Below are 22,020 nucleotides of genomic sequence, written 5' to 3'. Positions count from 1 at the left end.
AAGAAAAATGGAAACTAAACAAAACCCGAAGGAAAGTGGTAGTTGAAGAGAGGTGCCCAAGAGGAGAATAAAAGTACATCTGGAGAGAGAGGAAGAAAAGCAGGAGAGAGATATCTTGGCAATCATAAGAAAATTTTATTCCAGGCAGAAAAGAGAGTAAAAGGGGTAGAAGACTGACAGTAAGTCAAGTCAGTACCATTAGTGCCTGGTGATGTTGTTGTTGTTGTTAGGTGCCGTTGAGTTGGTTCTGATTCGTAGCGACCCCATGTACTGCAGAATGAAGAAGGACCTAGCAGTCTACTTCTGAAAAGAAATAGCCAGTGAAAACCTCATGAAAAGCTTGATGATAAGAGCATATGTAATTATTTCACTGATATGAATATTTAGCTATGTTTTCTTTTTGAAAAATATGTATAACAGAGTGTTTGCCATTTAAAAATATTTAGCTATTTAAATCTTAACAAAGAGCATTAAGTGAGGAAGGGTAACGATTGTCCTCTTGCCACACAGGTATTTCTGTTCTATACAGAATTCTTCCTAAAGCTGGCTAATGATACAACAGGCATATGGTGATGAGAGAGGGAGGGTATGAGAATTCCTGGGGGAAAAAATCATAGAATTTTTGCATCGACAGGGCCACAAAAGTAATTTAATCTCCTCTTCTCAGCTGCATCTAGTGGGTTTTCTCAACGTAGACACACTAATGCCCACTTACTCATATTGACCCAAAATATAACCCCCTTGAAAATTATTTATTGAGGTCACACTTGAAGTCTTCCTTCCATTCATTTATCCTTTGTTGGGTGCACTCTCAATTAGGTGAGAAGAAGGTGATAGTGCAAAGGTATGGTCTCTGCCATGAAGCCATGTACAATTGAGTAAGATGGCAGGTATGTAATTAAATGAATTCAATAAAGAGTTGTTGGTGCCATGTGAGTGTGGTTGTTTCTTCCTGGCCATAGGAGGAAGAGGTCAGGAAAGTACTCATAGGGAACAGATGGTAATTAAATGAGGTGATGGTGAGATTCATCACCTTAAAATTGAAAGGCAAGGCCATTTTCCCTAGACTTGAGGAAAAAGGGAAAGGTGGGAAGAGGAAGTGGTTATTCAGAGCAAAGTGAGCATAAATAAAGCCTATGTGGGAGACTGTAGATCATCAATCTTGGCTGAGACTAGGCATCTAGTACTTTCTTTTTCTCCCTTTACGTTTGGGAAGGCTACTTTCTTTCCTATGGTGTAAGTTATGGAAGGGCATTGGAGCATGACTCCTCGCTATGCTCATTGCCCTCTTAGAATGTATTTGAACTTGGCAGTAACCCTCTTAAAAGTTAAGGACCATTATTAGAAGGAAATATTTCAGTTGTAACTTCAGTTGGAACAGTACCATGAGTATAATTCTTCCTACGGTTGGACATAATGATTGCAATATTTCATTTCCAGGCAGACAAAGAAAACTGAAATTAGAGGACATGTAATGATAAGCCATGGTTATTCTACATTAAGGAAACCTGTGTTATCAGTTTGACTGTGTTATGATTGCTTCTTTGGCCACCATTAAAGTAACGATTAGTAAACAGCCCTAGAAATTTGTGGCAAGGAGATTTTGAGCAGTTGATTTGGGTTAGAATTCTAGTTCCAGTTCCAGGTAATCTTTGAAGAAGCTACTTAACATCTTTAACTCTGAGATGTTTCATCTATAAAGTGGAGACAAAATGTCTACATTATTGAATCACTGTAAGGAATGAATATGTGGATACGTGTAAAGCACTGATGAGAGTCTGGTATGTGGTAAAACCCATCACCCAAACCTCTTGCCATTGAGTCAATTCTGACTCACAGCGACCCTGTAGGACAAAGTAGAACTGCCCCATAGGGTAAATACATGCCCCATACACGGCAAATAAGTACTTAATTAACTGCTATCGTTATTTGCTATTATCTCATCTCATATTATTTCATAAATAGAATTGTCTTTCCAAGTGGGTATAAGTGTAAGAATCCCTAGTAGAAATTATTTCAGAATGCACATGGCTAGGCAATTCTACTCTGTGCTATAGGGTCGCTATGAGTTGGAATCAACTCGACGGCAGTGGGTTTTGGGTTAGGCCCCATTATCTGAGTATTTTTGTTCCCTAGTTCTGGGGAATGTGCCAGGCATTTTTAAAAAGCTCTAGAAAGTATTATGATGTACTTAAGAGTCACCAGTATAGTAGTACCACTAAACTTGTAATCAAACGTAATGGATTTCTCACATCATCTTAAGCTACAGAGAAATTTGGCCGTGTTATTTCATGAAGTCCTGTCATGTAGATGAATTAAGAAAACTGTGGTAAACATACTTTATTTGGATAACAAGGCACTTGGCAGAATAAAGTGGTAGGACAAAGCATATGGAACCCCCAGAGTGAAGGAGTTGGTTGGAAAGAGGCATTTTGTTTCATTTATTTATATTTTTTATTGAAACTGCTTTGCAAAGGTGCCTATGATTCTGCTTCAGGGTGCTGATTCCTATCATCTGCCGTCTTGCTAGGTGACCCAGGATGACACTGTGGTTGTTTAAAACATTAATCTGTCAGTTTTGTAAACTTTCACGGACAGCTTGTTGCCATGGTTTTTGACTCATCAGTGAGGTCTACATAGTTTTACAGTTGACATTGATTTGTTCCATTTTATCTTGACATCATGGTTTGTTCTTCTCAGATTTGTTGGACATTTTGCTGTTGGCTTGCTATTATTACCCTGTCATTTGCACCACCTTCCCTTCAGATTTGGCTCTGCAACCTGTCTCGGGGGGATGAAATTAACATTGCCAAGTGTGGCTGTGAAGTCGACTCATTCATGTGAAAGGGGAATTAAAAGTATTGTTAGAAAAAAGATCACCTTGCATTACTGGATGGTACAAATGCTTGATGGGTGCAGAGGTGAGGGGCATCAGGGAACAAAAGGTCATCTATGTCATGAAAAAATGTTCTTGGGGTTGTTGCTGTTAGGTGCCGTCGAGTCAGTTCCGACTCATAGCAACACTATGCACAACAGAACAAAGCACTGCCTGGTCCTGAGCCGTCCTTACAATTGTTGTTATGCTTGAGCTCATTGTTGTAGCCACTGTGTCAATCCACCTCGTTGAGGGTTTTCCTCTTTTCTGCTGACCCTGTACTCTGCAAAGCATGATGTCCTTCTCCAGGGACTGATCCCTCCTGACAACATATCCAAAATATGTAAGACACAGTCTCGCCATCCTTGCTTCTGAGGAACATTCTGGTTGTACTTCTTCTAAGACAGATTTATTCGTTCTTCTGACAGTCCATGGTATAGTCAATATTTTTCACCAACACCACAATTCAAAGGCATCAATTCTTCTTCGGTCTTCCTTATTCATTGTCCAGCTTTCACATGCATATGATGTGATTGAAAATACCATGGCTTGGGTCAGGCACACCTTAGTCTTCAGGGTGATATCTTTGCTCTTCAACACTTTGAAGAGGTCCTTTGCAAAGTTCTTGGGGAGGAAAGGATAAAACAGAGCAGCAAGAGTTCCAAATCTAATCCCTTGCTCTGCCCTTAGAGCCTGACCTACTTACTTCTCCCATGGATAGACTCCTCAGTTTTCCCATTTTTTCTCCTGGGATATTTAGTCTCTTAGAGGCCCAGGGCCTGATCCCTCCAACTGTGGGACAAAATATTTTCTCCAGGGTCTTCTACTGGATTTCATCTTCCCTGAAGAAACTGAAGCCAGAATTCATAAAAGCCAGAATCCTAGACTCTGACTTTCTCTTGGCTGGAAGAACATGTTAAAATAATGACTAATTACATCTGCTGACCCTAATTTACTTTCTTATAAAATATCTCCAACACACTTGAACAGTCATTTTGGGCTAGTATTGCGAGAGAAAAAAAAAAAAACTGCCATCGAGTTGATTCTGACTCAACAGCCCTGTAGGACAGTGTCCACATAGGCTTACCATGGAGCAGCTGGTAGATTCAAACTACTGACATTTTGATTAGCAGCCAAGCTCTTAACCACTGAACCACCAGGGCTCCAGTATTGCAAGAACAGTTAGTCAGTCTACCTAAAATCACTGAATATTAGAGCCTGAAGAGAAATAAGCGATGATCTTTCCTGGCCCTCCTTTTATGTGTAACCGGATTGTGTTGGCATTTTTGCTTCTGAGAACCAGGTCTCATCTACATACAGGATGAAAAGACAAGGGAGGAGTGAAATATGGAGGCTTTAGATAGCCTGTGGAATGAATAGATAATTTTCTGAGACTCCAGCAGGGTGCAGTGGAGATATTAGGCAATGGGCAATCTTAGGCAAGTAGGAGAAGAGATCAGGGTGGACCAGAGGAATGTATCAAGTGGATGGCTCCTCAGGCATGTGGAGAAACCATCAAGTAAAGCCAACAGCAGGAACAGAAATGGCATAGAGAGAAACAGGACGTCAGTCCCCAAGAAGATTTAATTGTAACAAAATGAGCCTATAATGGTAACAGACTTGGAGGATGCTTGCTATAGTTACTACTGACCTAGGGACTTGTTTTAAAAAAAAAAAAAAATTGGATATGAAGCCAAAATCCAGAAAGAGGGCACAGCAGGAAAGTTGACTGAACCTTGAAGTAACAAACTTCAGATATGCTTTACATCTTCCCAACAAGAATGAAATTAGCACTGAACCGTGGGATATGGTCATGCTTCAACAGATGAGACAGGGGACAAACTTGTGCAGCTTAGGGGATTCTAGATCAGGAAGTCAGCAGAGGGTACAGAGGCCAAGGGCATGTGAGATTCACTCTTCCTCTGCATTCCCACTAGGAATGGGTAAGAATGCCAGTTTCCCCCCATCCTTGCTAACATTTGTTATTTTCCTTTTTTTTTTTATCTTAGCCATCCTCGTGGGAGTGAGGTGGTACCTCATTGTGGTTTTGATTTGCATCTCTTTGATGGCCAAAGACATTGGGCATCTTTAGTGGTATCGCTAGGGTTGGTGTCACCCAGTGTGCTAACTCATGGTATCATACTCCTCATCCCCCCAACACATGGACCTCCTCCCAAACCAGACCAGAATCCTTAGTGAGGTTTATTATCAATTTTCATCATATAATATGTGATATATATAGTTGTAGATTGCTTAAACGTAATATTTCTTAGAGTATATGAATACTAACTAAGTAGTTTTGTAAAATCTTTCTGCATCGGATTACATTATTAGTTACAACATTGCTAGTAACTGAGCAGAAGCCTTTTTTCATTTTTTTTCTTTTCCTTTAGTTACTACTTCATTCTCAAAAAAGTTGTTGACATAGGTTCATAAATACTAATTACCACAGTATTGTAGCTAGAACACCAGAAAATTTGACAAAAACAGCAACTATAAAAGTACTAGCAGCAAGGAAAATCACAGCGTGTGCTTGTAGTGGGTGCAGACAAAACTATGTGATTTGAAGCATCGTAATTGGGTAATAACGACAGCTCTGACCCAAGTGCATTAGAAGGTTCAAAAAGTAAATTAGCATAGGGTTTTAGCCTTGTAGGTATATTAATGCGTGTAAGCTGGGCTTACAAAACGTGTTTTTGTTGTTGTAATTAAGTACAGGGATATTTTTATAAAAAATAGTAAGTTTCTGCACCAAAGTTCTATAGACACTCATTTTGGTGTCACCTCCTCTGATAGTGTTACCCGGTGTGGCCCACACCCCCGTATCCCACTAGTGATGCCAGTGAGCAACTTTTCATGTGTTTGTTGGCCATTTGAAGAACCTTCCTGGTGAAATGTCTACTCGTGTCCTTTGTCCATTTTTTGGTTGGTTTGTCTTTTTGTTAAGTTGTAGAAGTCATATATATTTTGTGTACTAGACCCTTATCAAATATATGGTTCCTGAAGATTTTTTCCCAGTCTGTAGGTTGTATTTTTACCCTTTTGGTAAAGCCTTTTGATGACCATAAGTATTTAATTTTGATGAGGTCCCAGTTACCTGTTTGGTCTTTTGATGCTCGTGCATTCCTTGATGTGTTTTATAATCTATTGTTGAAAAAGAAAAAGAAAAAATTAGGTCCTATAGCTTTACTCCTTTATTTTGTTTCAATAACTTTATGTTTATGGGTTATTCACTCTCATTCTGGAATGTCATCATTTGCTCTGGGGTCCCCAAGTTCTTTTAGAAAATGGGCTGATCTCCAAATATAAATGGTGGTTTAAACCCTTGCGTTAGCTCCTGCTCACTCCTGGATCCTCACCAAAAAACCACGAACCTGTTTAAAATGGATAAGCCTGTAAACAGAAAGAATGGGTGAATTAAGTATCAAATGCCACCAAATTTAAGAGATCAATTGTTAGAATTACTTCATGTACTATGAAGAAAGGAACAACGCTTCTGATTAAATTACCACATGCTTATCAGATCTAAGCCAGCCCAATATGAGAGATAGTAAACTTGGAGATACTAAAGTGTATAAAATGTGTGGCTAAGAATTGATGAAATATTGATAAAATCTACCAGTGGACAAAGTGGTAACTGACTTGTCACAACACCCACGAAAATGGAATTCGAATCAGTGAGGAAAGTAAAAACTTAGGCCAGTTTACACAGGAAAATCTTCCAAAGGTGTGTGGAGGACTAACTCAAAATCTGTTTAAATATCAGTTAGACCCCCAAATCCTATACCCCACCATACATAGATGAATGCCTGCCCCTCTCCCACCATGGCAAAGATAAGAGGTTTATCTCCGGAGAGGGTGACGTTAAGAGTCTGTTGACTCAGGACCCACAGAGAAGAGTGTGGAGAGTATGGTGTTGAAAGCTGGCAGTGGGAATAAGTGAGATGTTACCTACTGGATTTTAATAGCACCTTCCACCACCCCCAGCTTCTTCTCTTACACAGTGTTCTTTTCTCCAACAGGAAGGGAAATTATCAAAGAAAACATGGGAGCCTAAGCATGCATATTACACAGAAAGAAGCTCAGGATATGTTTTGGAGCCATCTTCCTACTTCATGCATCTATAAGCTGGGGAATGATCAGCTTGAATCTCACGTCATTGTGTTATATTAGTCAAGTCTGCACTGTAGAAGTAGCCTTGGCTTCCATGATCTAGTCCATCACCCATCTTCACCATTCTCCAATTCTAGAGTCCAGTCTCTTTTCTTCTTCTCATATTAGTAAAACCACGACAAATCTGTTTTTATTTTCATCGTTATTTAGTCTAACTTGCCCACTTCTTCAAATCTAGCTTGTACCATCCCAATCAATGCTCCACCACCATGTTAAATAAAATGTTTATTGAAGGAATTAATGAAATGACAAGTATGTGTTTCTGATTTCAGTTTTCATACTGAGTTAGATGAGCCTCCTCAAGAGACTGTAGTTGCTCTTCCCCATTTAAAAACACTTAATAAGCACCATTTAATTACATCAAATAAATTATTAATTTAGTCTCTTTAGGAAAAAAGTTATAAAAACATGATAATTTTTCTTATAATAATCCTAATTTATTATGTGATTCAAAGATATGCCATTTTGGGAATGAAAAACATTTAAATCAGTCTCTCAATAAATTTTAATGAGCTTTGGAATCATATACCCACTAATTTAAAAAATTGCTATGGTCTCTAAAACAATAATGGGGAGATTTAGGCTCTCTAGCACTACTTTTTTTTCCCTCAAAACTCACTTTACTGGAGAATATCTTCTTAAATACTCCCACCTGTGCTCCTAATTCCCATTAAATCCTGTTTCCTTTAGATGGTTTCAGTATTCTTATTTCCTGTTTTGTATCATCTCTTCTCCACTGAAACTGCCCAGGAGAAAGCCTTATCAATGGAATTCTCCCCGCCCCTCCATTGTACTCCTATTTATTTTGCTGCCTTCTCTCCCATTGCACTCCTATTTATTTTGCTGCCTTCTCTGGTTCCTTCTACCCTCCAAATTCAGATAACTCTCAAAGATCTTCCGTCATGCATCTATCTCTTCATCACTCTTTATAATCTCAACTTCACTGTGGTAATTTAATACCACATCTTCATTTACAGCCAGTATTACTCATTTTGCGAAATGCATGCACACACTTCTGTTTTTCCCATTGATTTCTTCTGTAGTCACCTCTTTAACAACATCTCTCTCGAGTACTCTTCAATCTCAAGTTCTCTAAAAAACATGGGGTTTATTTAGTCCTGAGAAGTCTGTCTGTCTTCCTTCCAACACCAAACTGAGTTAGAACTGGAGAGTGTCATCTTTTTATCCACTTTATTGTTGTTAGATGACAACAAGTCATTTTCAACTTACAGCAACCTTACACACAATAGAAGGAAACACTGCCCAGTCCTATGCCGTCCTCACAATCTTTGCTATATTTGAGCTCTTTGTTGCAGCCACTGTGTCATTTCATCTCTTTGAGGGTCGTCTTTTTCACTGACCCTCTGCTTTACCAAGCATGATGTCCTTCTCCAGGGACTGCTACCTCCTGCTAACATGTCCAAGGTACATGAGACAAAGTCTCACTATCCTCACTTCTAAGGAGCATTCTCTCTGTACTTTTTCCAAGACAGATGTGTTCATTCTTCTGGCAGTTCATGGTATATTCAGAATTCTTGGCAACACCATAATTCAAATGTGTTAATTCTTCTTCAGTCTTTCTTATTCACTGTCCAGCTTTCGCATGCATATGAGATGATTGAAAATACTGTGGCTTGGGTCAGGTGCACCTTAGCTCTCAAAGTGACATTTTTGCTTTCTAATACTTTAAAGAGGTGTTTTCCAGCAGATTTGCCCAGTGCAATATGTCCACATTATCCATATTAAATATCCCCCAGTGCAGTAGAAGCTCATCTACTGCTGTGATTATGGCCTGACTGTGCTAGATGCCTTTCGGTTATAGGACTATCCTAAGTGCGAGGACCTCAGTTATAGCTCTTCTAGTTTTCTGTCACAGGCCCATTTATTAATTCCAAGTATAATGCTTTCCAGGGTTGTTATTTCCTGAGAGTTCCCAGCTGTAAACACGCTGTGGCAAAAACAGTCCACCCATATGACCCTGGGGAGGGGGTTAGATATGTTACAGTGTAAAAATAACAAGACCTCTGTAAGGAAAGAAATGATAGAATTTTATTGTGAATTCTTTACAGCCGAAGCTGAGCAAACACTTGGAAAAATACCAAGTGCTGCGAAGTCTGAAAGGGGAGAAGGATTTTTACAGAGAGGGCTGGGGATTAAACATGAATCACAAGTAAACTTTTCACAGTATTGGTTTCACAGGCTTTGCATAACCAATTTCCTGAGAACAAATTTATATAATCATCTTTTGGGGGAATAGTCTCATCCTTCCCTTTCCAGAACATTCCTATCACTTGCTTAACCATAAACTATAGGTTTGCCTATAAGCATTCTTTCTGAGAACATAACATTTTTATAACAATCTTAAGTAAGTATAACCATATACCTGTTCATTCAAGGGGGGTGGTACACATAGTTTGAAAGCAGGAGCAGGGATTTAGGGTAAAAGGGACAGTATGATTCATACCTGTGTCAGCCACTTAGTCATGCCAGGCATCTCAGTTTTAAGGTGCCCTTACACAGGTAGCTAATGATTGTAATGTGATAGTGCTGTAAGGCTTTACTAGGAAGTAAGCCCTGGCTCTATGTTCCTGAAGACTAGCCAGTGAAAATCTTACGGATCACAACAGACTATTTCCCAACTCTCTTACTTTGGACCCAACATCAGCAGAGATCCATAGCTGGAGCAGAACATCATGTTTGGTGAAATAGAGGGCCGGTGAGGCCGAGGGAGACCCTTGGTGAGAAGGATTGGCACAATGGCCACAACGATGGACTCAAACATACCAACAATCATGAAAATGGTCCAGGACCAGGTAATGTTTCGTTCTGTTATACATCAGCTTGCCATGAGTCAGAGCAAACTCGACTCCAACTAACACAACAACTAGGTCTCTAAAACTAAATAATGTAAAAGTATTGGGCACTTACAGGCCAACCAACCTTAATACCTTTGACACTTCCCCTCTCTAATTTCCAGTTATTGTTATTCTTAGGTGCCTTCAAGTTGATTCCAACTCACAGCGACCCTATGCACAACAGAACGAAACACTGCCCAATCCTGCGCCATTCTCACGATCGTTGCTATGCTTGAGCCCATCATTGCTGCCACTGTGTCAGCAGTGAGGGTTTTCCTGTATTTCCTTGACCCTCTATTTTACTACTCATAGGGTCACTATGAGTCGGAATCGACTCGACGGCGCTGAGTTTGGTTTGGTTTGCTGTTTTACTAAGCATGATGTCCTTTGTTGCCTCCTGATATGTCCAAAGTATTTGAGATGAAGTCTTGCCATCCTCGCTTCTAATGAGTATTCTGGCTGTACTTGTTCCAAGAGAGATGTGTTTGTTCTTCTGGAAGTCCATGGTATATTGGGTATTCTTCACCAACACCTCCTAAAACCCCATCATTGATCTCATTCTCCTCGTTTTTGAAGGAAAAATTTATTTTCCTGGCTAATGCTAATCCCTTCATCTTTCAAATTGTAAAATGATGAAACAACAGAACTTAGGAAAAACAGGTTTATGATGATAACACAAAATAATACAGTTCAGTCCCAAGTACATTTAGTCAATAAATATTTACTGAAAGCAGTTCAATCCCAAGTACATTTAGTCAATAAATATTTATTGAGCACCTACTATATGCCAGGACTCCCATAAATGCTAAAGCTACAGTGACAACAAAGTTTCTGTCTTGCAGAGATAACTTGCTACCTCAGTAAGTAAGCACTCAATAGCAAGTGCTCAATAAAAATTTTAGTCTGCAATATTATTATTATGTGTTGTGTTATGTAAATAAATCATAGGATTTTAGATGAAGGAGAAAAAACCTCCTTGCTTTCTAAGGACCTTGCCTTTTTTTTTTTAAATTGTGTTTTAAGTGAAAGTTTACAATTCAAGTCAGTTTCTCATACAAAAAGTTATACACACATTGTTGTATGACCCTAGTTGCTCTTCCTACAATGGGACCGCACACTCCTTCTCTCCATCCTGTATTCCCCGTCTCCATTCAACCAGAACCCCTCTGCCTTCTCATCTTGTCTCTTCCCGCAGAGTCTTATGTGTCTATTTGATCTAAGAAGCACACTCCTCACTAGTATCATTTCATGTCTTATAGTCCAGTCTAATCTCTGTCTGAAGGGTTGGCTTCGGGAATGGTTTTAGTTTTGGGCTCACAGAGGGTCCAGGGTCCGTGACCTCTGATGTCTCTCCAGTCTCAGTCAGACCATTAAGTCCAGTCTTTTTACGAGAATTTGAGGTCTTCATCCCACTTTTGTCCTGCTCCGTCAGGGATTCTCTGTTGTGTTCCTTGGTAGTAGCTGGGCACCATTTAGTTCTTCCGGTCTCAGGCTGATGGAATCTCTGAAGGACCTTGACTTTTACTATGTAATCTTCAGCTAAACACGGACTGAAAAAGTACACACCAACCACTAAGGCGAAAGATGAAGAAATTGAAGATTTTTACCAACTTCTGCAATCTGAAATTGATTGAACATGTGATCAGGATACATTGATAATTACTGGTGATTGGAATGTGATTGTTGGAAATGAAGAAGGATCGGTAGTTGGAAAATGGCTTTGGTGCTAGTGATCAAAAGAATTTTGTGAGACCAACAACCTATTCATTGCAAATACCTTTTTTCAACAACATAAACAGTGACTGTATGAAGAAGAATGGGGCATTAGGATTGGAAGGAGACTAATTAACAGTCTGTGATATGCAGATGACACAGCCTTGGTTGCTGAAAGCTAAGAGGACTTGAACCAGTTACTGATGAAGCTCAAAGACTATAGTCTTCAGTATACATTGCATCTTACCATAAAGAAAACAAGTCTTCACAACTGCTCCAATAAGCCAAATCCTGATAAACGAAGAAAATATTTAAGTTGTCAAGGATTTCATTTTACTTGGATCCACAATCAATTCTCATGCAAGCAGCGGTCAAGAAATCAAAGGACTCTTTCATTTGGTGAATCTGCTGCAAAAGATCTGTTTAAAGTGCTGAAAAGCAAAGATGTCATCAGGAGGACTAAGGTGCGCCTGACCCAAGCCATGGTATTTTCAATCACCTTATATGAATGGGAAAGCTGGACAGTGAATAAGGAAGACTGAAAAGAATTGACGCATTTGAATTATGGTATTGGTGAAGAATTTTGAATATACCGTGGACTGCCAGATGAATGAACAAATCTGACTTGGAAGAAGTACAGCCAGAATACTCCATAGAAGCGAGGATGGTAAGACCTCTCACACACCAAACATGTTATCAGGAGGGACCAGTCCTGGAGAAGAACATCATGCTTGGTAACGTAGAGGCTCAACGTAAAAGAGGAGGACCCTCAATGGGTTGGAATGACACTGGCTGCAACAATGGCCTCAAACATAGCCAGGATTATGAGTACAGCACAGGTTTGGGCAATGTTCAGTTCTATTGTATATAGGGTCGCTATATGTTGTAACTGACTTGAAGGCACCTAACAACAACATAGTATTTTAGACGATACAAATTATTGTTGTTAGTTGCTGTGAATTTGACTCCAACTCATGGCAACCCCATGTGTGCAGAGTAGAACTACCCTTTAGGGTTTTTAAGGTTGTGACGTTTCAGAAGCAAATCAGATGTGTCTTTTGAGACACCTTTGGATGGGTTTAAACTGCCAATCTTTCAGCTAGTAGTTGAGTGCTTAACTGTTTGCATCATCAGGGACTTGATACAAATAAGTGTTGTTGTTGTTAGATGCCGAGGAGTCAGTTCCTACTCATAGCGACCCTAAGTACGAGAGAATAAAACAAGGCCTGGTGCTGCGCCATCCTCACAATTGTTGTTATGCTTGAGCCCGTTGTTGCAGCCACTGGGTCAATCCATCTTGTTAAGGGTCTTCCTCTTTTTCACTGACCCTCTACGAAGCATGATATCCTTCTCCAGGGACTAATCCTTCCCGATAACATGTCCAAAGTATGTGAGACATAGTCTTGCCATCCTCGCTTCTAAGGAACATTCTGGTTGTATTTCTTCCAAGACAGATTTGATCTTTTGGCAGTCCATGGTACATTCAATATTCTTTGCCAACACCACAATTCAAAAACAAAATTTTTTTTTGACAATTCAAAGGCGTCAATTATTCAGAAGTTGGTAAAAATCTTCAATGTCTTGTACCTTTGTGATTGGTATGTAAGTTTGAATAATAGTTGTATTAACTGGTCTTCCTTGTAGGCATATGGATATTATCCTATCACTGACAGCATTGTACTTTAGGATAGATCTTGAAATGTTCTTTTTGACGATGAATGCGGTGCCATTCCTCTTCAAGTTGTCTTTCCTGGCATAGTAGACCATATGATTGTCTGATTCAGAATGGTCAATACCAGTCCATTTCAGCTTACTAATGCCTAGGATATCAATGTTTATGCATTCCATTTCATTTTTGATGATTTCCAAATTTCCTGGATTCATACTTTATATGTTCCACGTTCCAGTTATTAATAGATGTTTGCAGCCGTTTCTTCTCGTTTCAAGTTGTGTCACATTAGCAAATTGAAGGTCTTGAAAGGTTGACTCTATCCATGTCGTTAAGGTTGACTCTACTTTGAGGAGGCCGCTCTTTCTCAGTCATTTTTTACAAATAATTAATCCCTCAAAAATTTAATTATCCTTTAATGCACTTTTAAAATATGAATTTCAATGAACCTGTGATAAGTTCTGTATGGTATTTAAATACTGTGTTTTTAAGGAGCTACCCAATCAAATATATGAGTTACTGTATTTTTTCGCAAATAACGTGCCCACACATACAACACCCATGAAGCACTTAGGAAAACAGCAGAATGTATAACACACGACATACTAGGTATGGTATTTTTCTGTTATACAGACACATTCAGATAAAACATAGGATAAAGCCTGGACATGAAAAATCCTTGAGAACTTAGGTATTTCTGGGGAAAGGATCTGCCAAATGAAGCAAGGCAGAACTTTCAGGAAGAAAGAGGGGGGATTAGATACATAAAATGCATTTGAGACAGGCCTTAGTATTCACTCCTTCCAAATAATACTTGATGTCCTTCATAGTATCTAAAAATAAACATTTTGAAGTTAAAAACTACACGCTACCTCAGTTTAGCCCCCTAAAGGGATAAGATGACCTCTCATTAGCAAAGTGTTCCTTCCTTTTTTTTTTTTTTAGATTCCCGTAATTAGGCCAACATTAAAAAAAACAAAAACATAACAAAACAAAAAACCCTGCTTTTATGGAGAAGAGTCAGGGTATTTTTAACATACATAGAGAGCACATCAAAGTCTGCCTTTTAAAGCCCTTGTCCCAGAATGTCCCAGAGAGCAAATAACGCTATTAATTGGAATCAACTCAATGGCAGCTGGTTTTTTCTCTTCTGGAAAAACAAATCCCTGAAATTTGGAAGTTTTTATCAATATGAATTCTCCAAAACTGATCCCTTCTGTGTTTTTCAGCTTGAAAAAGCATTCTTGTCTTCTCATTCCAAAAACAGACCTGTGAATGTAATTTTTTTAATGAGTTAGATGAGACATTGCATACAATTTTTCTGAAATTTTCAAAGTACTTATTTCCTTATAGTTACACATATTAAAAACAAAATAAAACTTAGGTGTGTGGACTAAAATATGGTACAAAGTCCTGTAGTTGGAACTGTGGAATCTTTTGAAGTTGTGATTGAATTGCTTTTCGCTACAATTAATCCTTTAACAGGGGATTGTAAGCAGCTTTTTGATGTACCTTCATTGGTTTAATTACCTGTTTTTTAAGGTGATATATCCAATATAAGGAGCCCTGGTGTCACATGGAAACCCTGGTGGCTTAGTGATTAAGAGGTACGGCTGCTAACTAAAAGGTCTGCAGCTCGAATCCACAAGGTGCTCTTGGAAACTCTATGGGGCAGTTCTCCTATGTCCTATAGGGTTGCCATGAGTCGGGATCAACTGGACGGCAACAGGTTTTTGCTGTTTGTTTTGGTGTCACAATGGTTAAGCACTCAGCTGCTAATAGAAAGGTTGGCAGATTGAACCCACCCAGATGTTCTGGGGGAGAAGTACTTGGCAATTTGTACAGCCTGGGAAACCCTACGAGGTGGTTCTATTCTGACAGATGGGGTCTCTGTGAGTCAGAATCAACTCCACAACACCCAACAACAGCAGCAACAACATATAAAATATCTCGAAGATTATTCACTTCGTAATTAGGCTGCACAGAATCATTGTTATTCTGCAGTAATTTAAATTATAAGAAGTATACTTGAAGTATTATTTTCTTATATATATAATATGTAAGTAATATGAAGTCCTAAGTAATATAATTGTATATTAAAAAAAAAAAAAAATGGCTGTCGAGTCAGTTCTGACTTACAGAGACCCTGGAGGACAGAGTAGAACTGCCCGATAGAGTTTCCAAGGAGTGCCTGGCAGATTCGAACTGCCGACTATTTGGTTAGCAGCTATAGCACTTAACCACTATGCCACCGGGGTTTGCATAGTTGTATGTAGATATATACATATAGATATAAAAGTAGATTTAGATATATAGATACAGACAGACACAGATATAGATATATCTAAAACTGTATATATACATATATATGTTGTTGTTAGGTGCCTTTGAGTTGGTTCCGACTCATAGCTGCCCCATGTACAACAGAACAAAACTGCCTGGTCCTGCACAATCCTTGCAATCACTGTTATGCTTGAGCCCATTGATGCAGCCATTGTGTCAATCTATCTCACTGAGGGTCTTCCTCTTTTTCGATGACCCTCTACTTTACCAAGCACGATGCCCTTCTCCAGCGACGGATCTCTCCTGATAATACATCCAAAACGTATTAGAAAAAGTTTCGCCATCCATGTTTCTAAGGAGCATTCTTGTTGTACTTCTTGCAAGACAGATTTGTTTGTTCTTTTGGCAGTCCATGGTATATTCAATATTCTTCTCCAGCACCACAATTCAAAGGCGTCAATTCTTCAGCCTTCCTTATAAGTCCTCCAGCTTTTACATGCATATAAGGCAATTGAAAACATCACGGCTTGGATCAGTTGTACCTTAGTCTTCAAGGTGACATCTTTGCTTTTCAACACTTTCAAGAGATCTTTTGCAGCAGATTTGCCCAATGCAAATGCTGCTCAAATGGGTGTTGATTGTGGATCTAAGTAAAATGAAATCCTTGACAACCTCTGTCTTTTCTCTGTTTATTATGATGTTGCTTATTGGTCCAGTTGTGATAATTTTTGTTTTATGTTGAGGTTTAACCAGTACTGAAGGCTGTGGTCTTTGATCTTCATCAGAAAGTGCTTCAAGTATTCTTCCGTTTCAGCAACCAAGGCTGTGTCATCTGCGTAATGGCAGTTGTTAACAAGTCTTCCTCCAATCCTGACGCCTTGTTCTTTTTCATATAGTCCACCCTTCTCAGATTGTTTTCTCAGCATACAGATTGAATAGGTATGGTGAAAGACTAGAACCCTGACACACGTTTCCTGACTATACATCATTCAGTATTGCCTTGTACTGTTCAAATGACTGTCTCTTGAGCTATGTACAGGTTCCTCATGAGCACAATTAAGTGTTCTGAAATTCCCATTCTTTGCAATGTTATCCATAATTGGTTATGATCCACACAGTCGAATGCCTTTGCATAGTCAGTAAAAACACAGGTCAACATCTTTCTGGTATTCTCTGCTTTCAGCCAGGATCCATCTGACATCAGCAATGATATCCCTGGTTCCACGTCCTCTTCTAAATCTGTCTTGAATTTCTGTCAGTTCCCTGTCAACATGCTGCTGCAGCTGTTTTTGAATGATCTTCAGCAAAAATTTACTTGGGTGTGATATTAATGATATTGTTTGATAATTTCCACATTTGGTTGGATCATGTTTCTTGGGAATAGGCATAAATATGCATCTCTTCCAGTCAGTTGGCCAAGTGTCTGTCTTCCAAATTTCCTGGCACAGATGAGTGAGCGCTTCTGTTTGTTGAAACATCTCAGTTGCTCTTCTGTCAGTTCCTGGAGCCTCGTTTTTTGTCTGCCTTTAGTGCAGCGTGGACTTCCTGCTTTAGTCCTATAGGTTGCTGCTTACACCTCCTGAGATGGCCGAACGTTGACAAATTCTTTTTGGTATAGTGACCCTGTGTATTCCTTGCATCTCATTTTAATCCTCCCTGTGTTGTTTAATATTTTCACTGTAGAATCCTTCACTATTGCAACTCAGGTCTTGAATTTTTCTTCAATTCTTTCAGTTTGGGAAATGCCGTGCGTTATCTTCCCTTTTGGTTTTCTATCTCCAGGTGTTTGCACATGTCATTATAATACTTTACTTTGTCTTCTGCTACTGCCCTTTGAAATCTTCTGTTCAGCTCTTTGACTTCATCATTTCTTCCTTTTGCTTTCGTTACTTGATGTTCAAGAGCAAGTTTCATGTGTATAGTCACCATTCATGTTGGTGAACAAAGGTATTTGCAATGAAGAAGACGTTGGTTTTGCAAAATTCTATCATGTGATCACCGGCATCATTTCTGTTACAAAGGCCTTATGTTCCAACCACCGATCCTTCTTCTTTGTTTCCAGCTTTCACATTCCAATCGCCAGTAATTATCAATGCATCCTGATTGCATGTTCAATCAATTCCAGGCTGCAGAAGTTGGTAAAAATATTCAGTTTCTTCATCTTTGTCCTTAAGTGGTTGGTGCATAAATTTGAATAATAGTTGTATTAACTTGTGTTTCTTGTAGGCTTACAGATATTATTTTATCACTGACAACATTGTACTTCAGTATAGATCTTGAAATTTTTTTTTGGCAATGAATGCAACGCAATATATCTTCAAGTTGTCATTCCCGACGTAGTAGACCATACGATTCTCTGATTCAGACTAGTCAATACCAGTCCATTTCAGCTCAGTAATGCCTAGGATATGGATTTTTATGTGTTCCATTTAATTTTGATGATTTTCAGTTTTCTTAGATTCATACATCGAACATTTTGTGTTCCAATTATGAATGGATGTTTGTGGCTGTTTCTTCTCATTTTGAATCATGCCACGTCAGCAAATGAAGGTCCTGAAAGCTTGACTCCATCCATGTCATTAGGGTCAACTCTGCTTTGAGGAGGCAGCTTTCACCCAGTCGTATTTTCAGTGCCTTCCAACCTTGCGGATTCATCTTCCTGGACTGTGTCAGACAATGTTCCGCTGACATTCATAGGTTTTTCACTGGCTGTTTTCAGAAGTAGACTGCCAGGTCCTTCTTCCTACTCTGTCTTAGTCTGGAAGCTCAGCTGAAACCTGTTCACCATGGGTGACCCTACTGGTATTTGAGTACCAGTGGCATAGCTCCCAACGTCACAGAAACAAATGAGCCCCCACAGTATTACAAACTGACAGATGCTTTCTCTATATGTATGTAAATACGTATATATGTATATAGATACTATATGTATCTGAAGCATAATAACTACATGTATGTCTATATCTATATACATATAAGTTGTTCTTATTATGTGCTATAGAGTTTTGTAGGTTGCTATAATGTTTACGGGAGCAGATCCCCAGATCTTTTCTCTTGTGGAGCAGCTGGTAGGTTTGAACCACAGAACTTTCAGTTAATAGGCAATTGCTTAACCATTCCACCACCAGGGCTCTACACATATGTATAAAATAGAGAGAGAGCCAGCTAGAAGACTGGTAGGGCATAACATAATGCTCCAAGTGATAATGAAAATGAATTATTTCTACATTAAGTGTTATGGTGCCAAGAGTGTTAACATCTGTTGGGTCCTGACCATCTGCTAAACGTACCACTGGCTAGTTTTTCATCTACAGTTTTTCATTTAATCCTCACTTCAACCCTATGAAATATGTGTCTTAAACCCATTTTAGAGATGATGAAACTGATACTTGGAATAAATAAGGTCTCTTAGCCTGTGGATCACAGAACTGTGATATAAACTCTGTCTGAAGTTTGAGCCTATTTTATTTCACACCAATCATCTATATTTCTTAAAGTGGACATCTCCGCCATCATACTTGTTCCCTTTTGACTGCTCTGTCATTTTGGTCTGAATTTTCCTTTTCATGTAGATGATAGAATTAATCTTTCCCGTGGTTTTACTTCAGGAATTACAGTTTGAAAGACTGACCCGAGAGCTGGAGGCTGAACGCCAGATCGTCGCCAGCCAACTGGAGCGATGCAAGCTGGGGTCGGAGACCGGCAGCATGAGCAGCATCAGGTACTGGACACCCTGCTCTTTTCATTGTCTCTGCGCGGAGCGCCACTGGAAGTAAACCTGGTCTTGATCTTCTCCTTACAAACCTGGCTTTGCAATTGGAACATTCAGTCAGATGTTGGAAAGGAATAGTAACTGGCCTGATTTAAAATGTTCAAAAAGTGTCAGAAATGGCCTGATTTGCACTTGAAACTCTTTTAACAAAATTAGTGCATGCCCCGAATGCAAACTGTGCATCATCTCCCACAAAAGGAAGTTTTGCTTTCAGTCAACTTGCTGGAAATCAGGAGCTGCCAAATCCCAATCTCCTAGTTTGGCTCTGTTTTCTAGAAATCACTCAGACTTGCAGGTTTCGGAAATGAAGGTCACAGTGCATTTTAGTGGGATATATATTGTTTGCTGTTATGTGATGCTCAATTATAAGATTACTTCTCAAATACCAAACACACAGGCAGTTCCCCATGTGTAAAAATATTGCTTGACCCATAGATAGACATGATGATTCAATTAGGTGTTGGTTTGAGATGGTGCAAATGTTAAAAACAACAAGCAAACAACCTCTTAGTTACTTGACCACTAAGTCCTGAGGATCCTGTTCTCATATTTAAGAATTTAGGGGTGGGGGTGAGTAAATGAAGCTGCATAAGGCTTAACTTTCAGTTCTTACTAATACATTGCACTTCTCCATCATTTTGTTTGGTATTATGTTCTTGACACCCAACAGTCTTAGAGAGGTCTCCTGTTTGAGGAAACAATAGCTACTGTGGCAAATAAATGCTAAAAATTCAGTGATTTAACACAAGAGCAGTCTGTGTCTCATTTCTGCAACAGCCAGATACAAGGAGGTGCTGGTCAGAGGTCAGCTTCCCTCCATGAAGTGATTAAGGACCCAGGCTCCTTCTATCTTGAGGCTCTGCCAACCTCTAAGGCTTCATTGCCAACTGCGTTGTCAGTTACATCCCTGTACTGTGAGTGCAGTGGACTCGGTCCATTGGTGAGGCTAGTCACTTGGTATAGCAGGGATCCTCAATCCTGAGATATACAGCCACTGCACTCTGGAACTAGGAGCATGAGTTTGGTGGACTCTTGACCGTCTGTTTTCATAGAAGAATTAAAGCATCTGTGTACCTGTTGCTCTAACATATTTTATCATTGCAAGAGAAAATTAGTAGTTGACATGCTTCCTCTCAGAGCCCCCTGCCTTTAGTCTCTTAACATGGTTCTTTTCTTTGTTGAACAGTGGTGCATTTTTAAATGAAAATGATAGCACTCTGTGCTTTTATGTACTGCGTTACTTCAATAGAATATTATTTTCAATTACAGAGTCTCATTTAGGAGCATATCAGCTTCTGCATCTAAGTATTTAGGCTATAAGTAACTGCAAATTAGTACATTGTGATTGCAAACTTATCCCAGACTTTTGTAAATATCCAAATTGACCAAACAGGATACCAAACCAAATCCGGTGCCATCGAGTCAATTCCGACTCATAGCGACCCTATAGAACAGAGTAGAACTGCCCCATAGAGTTTCCAAGGAGTGCCTGGTGGATTCAAACTGCCGACCCTTTGGTTAGCAGCCATAGCACTTAGCCACTATGCCACCAGGGTTTCCACCAAACAGGATAGATAAGGAAAAAAAAAAAAAATGAATTACATTCACTTGATGTTGTTTTTATAAGGTTGACTGGTTGAAGTTGGTGAATCTAAAAAACCAAAACCAAACCAGTAGCCATCTAGTCGATTCCGACTCATAGTGACCCTATAAGACAGAGTAGAATTGCCCCATAGGGTTTCCAAGAAGCAGCTGATCTATTCAAACTTCCTACCTTTTGGTTAGCAGCCAAACTCTTAACCACTGTGCCACCAGGGTGTATCTAAGGTAGGTAGAAAAGTAATATTTCCAAGTATGTGTTTGTATTGCTACATTTGGTTGTACTTATTTGAAGTTTCTTATTGACAATGAACACCACATGGGGAGTTAAGCACATCTGGTTTTTCAGGTCCATATGCACCATGGAGCTGCCATCTCTTTTGCTTTGAAGTCCTCTGTTTCACTATGGGTTTGGTTACCTTTTCAATTCATATTCCTAATCTTTTTGTTTGATATTTTTGCACAAAGTACATCTTTTACATTATTCCACCCACCCCAAACTCCTGGGAGTTTCAGGTCTCAAGAACCATGTCATACCCAGCACTTCAACCCCCGATGTCTGTTTGGGTCAGTAACAGAGATCAGGTCCAAGGTGATTGATCCAGTGATCAGCCTGTAAGAAATAGGCTGTTACTCTTGAAAATGTGCAATAAGGGACAGATCTGTGATGTCCAATGATGGGCACAAGGGAATGATAGCTGTGTTGGCTTCTGTGCAAGTGGAGGAAGCTGTGGTGACAGAGAGAAACCCAACAGAGAGACCATATGGCCCCTCGAAGTCAAGGGACTGGTTTGGTTATCATTAGGACTAGCTGTATTTCAGATATTGCAACTGTGAGATTACCTGTTGGGTTCTTAGAAACTTCCTCCTTCCCTCACTTTGATTTGATTTACCTCGAGTTGATTTCTTATGCCCAGCGTTTCTTGACTAAAACACGTCCGTGTGTGCGCTACCAAAGCAGAATGAGAAGAATGACCCATGACAACTTTTGATTCTTTACACCCGGTGTGAATGCTGACCTGCCTGTCCCTCTCTGGAATGTATCCTGTATCCAATAATTCTGTGTCAAATATGCATTATA

The 22,020-nt window shown here is 39.4% G+C and overlaps 1 protein-coding gene across 2 annotated transcripts in view; it reads left to right on the top strand.

The window, feature by feature from the left end:
* The window catches only part of CTNND2 (catenin delta 2), a 1,201,869-nt gene that overhangs the window by 405,249 nt on the left and 774,600 nt on the right, over nucleotides 1–22,020 (top strand). For both annotated transcript variants that reach the window (XM_049861022.1, XM_049861014.1), the window contains exon 3: nucleotides 19,177–19,289. In XM_049861022.1, coding sequence (XP_049716979.1) covers nucleotides 19,177–19,289 — 113 coding nt within the window. The remainder of the gene's footprint in view (nucleotides 1–19,176; nucleotides 19,290–22,020) is intronic.

The sequence above is a fragment of the Elephas maximus genome, chromosome 2 (genome assembly GCF_024166365.1).
Source record: "Elephas maximus indicus isolate mEleMax1 chromosome 2, mEleMax1 primary haplotype, whole genome shotgun sequence".
In the NCBI taxonomy this organism is placed as follows: domain Eukaryota; kingdom Metazoa; phylum Chordata; class Mammalia; order Proboscidea; family Elephantidae; genus Elephas; species Elephas maximus.
This window is presented reverse-complemented; position numbering and strand designations above follow the sequence as displayed.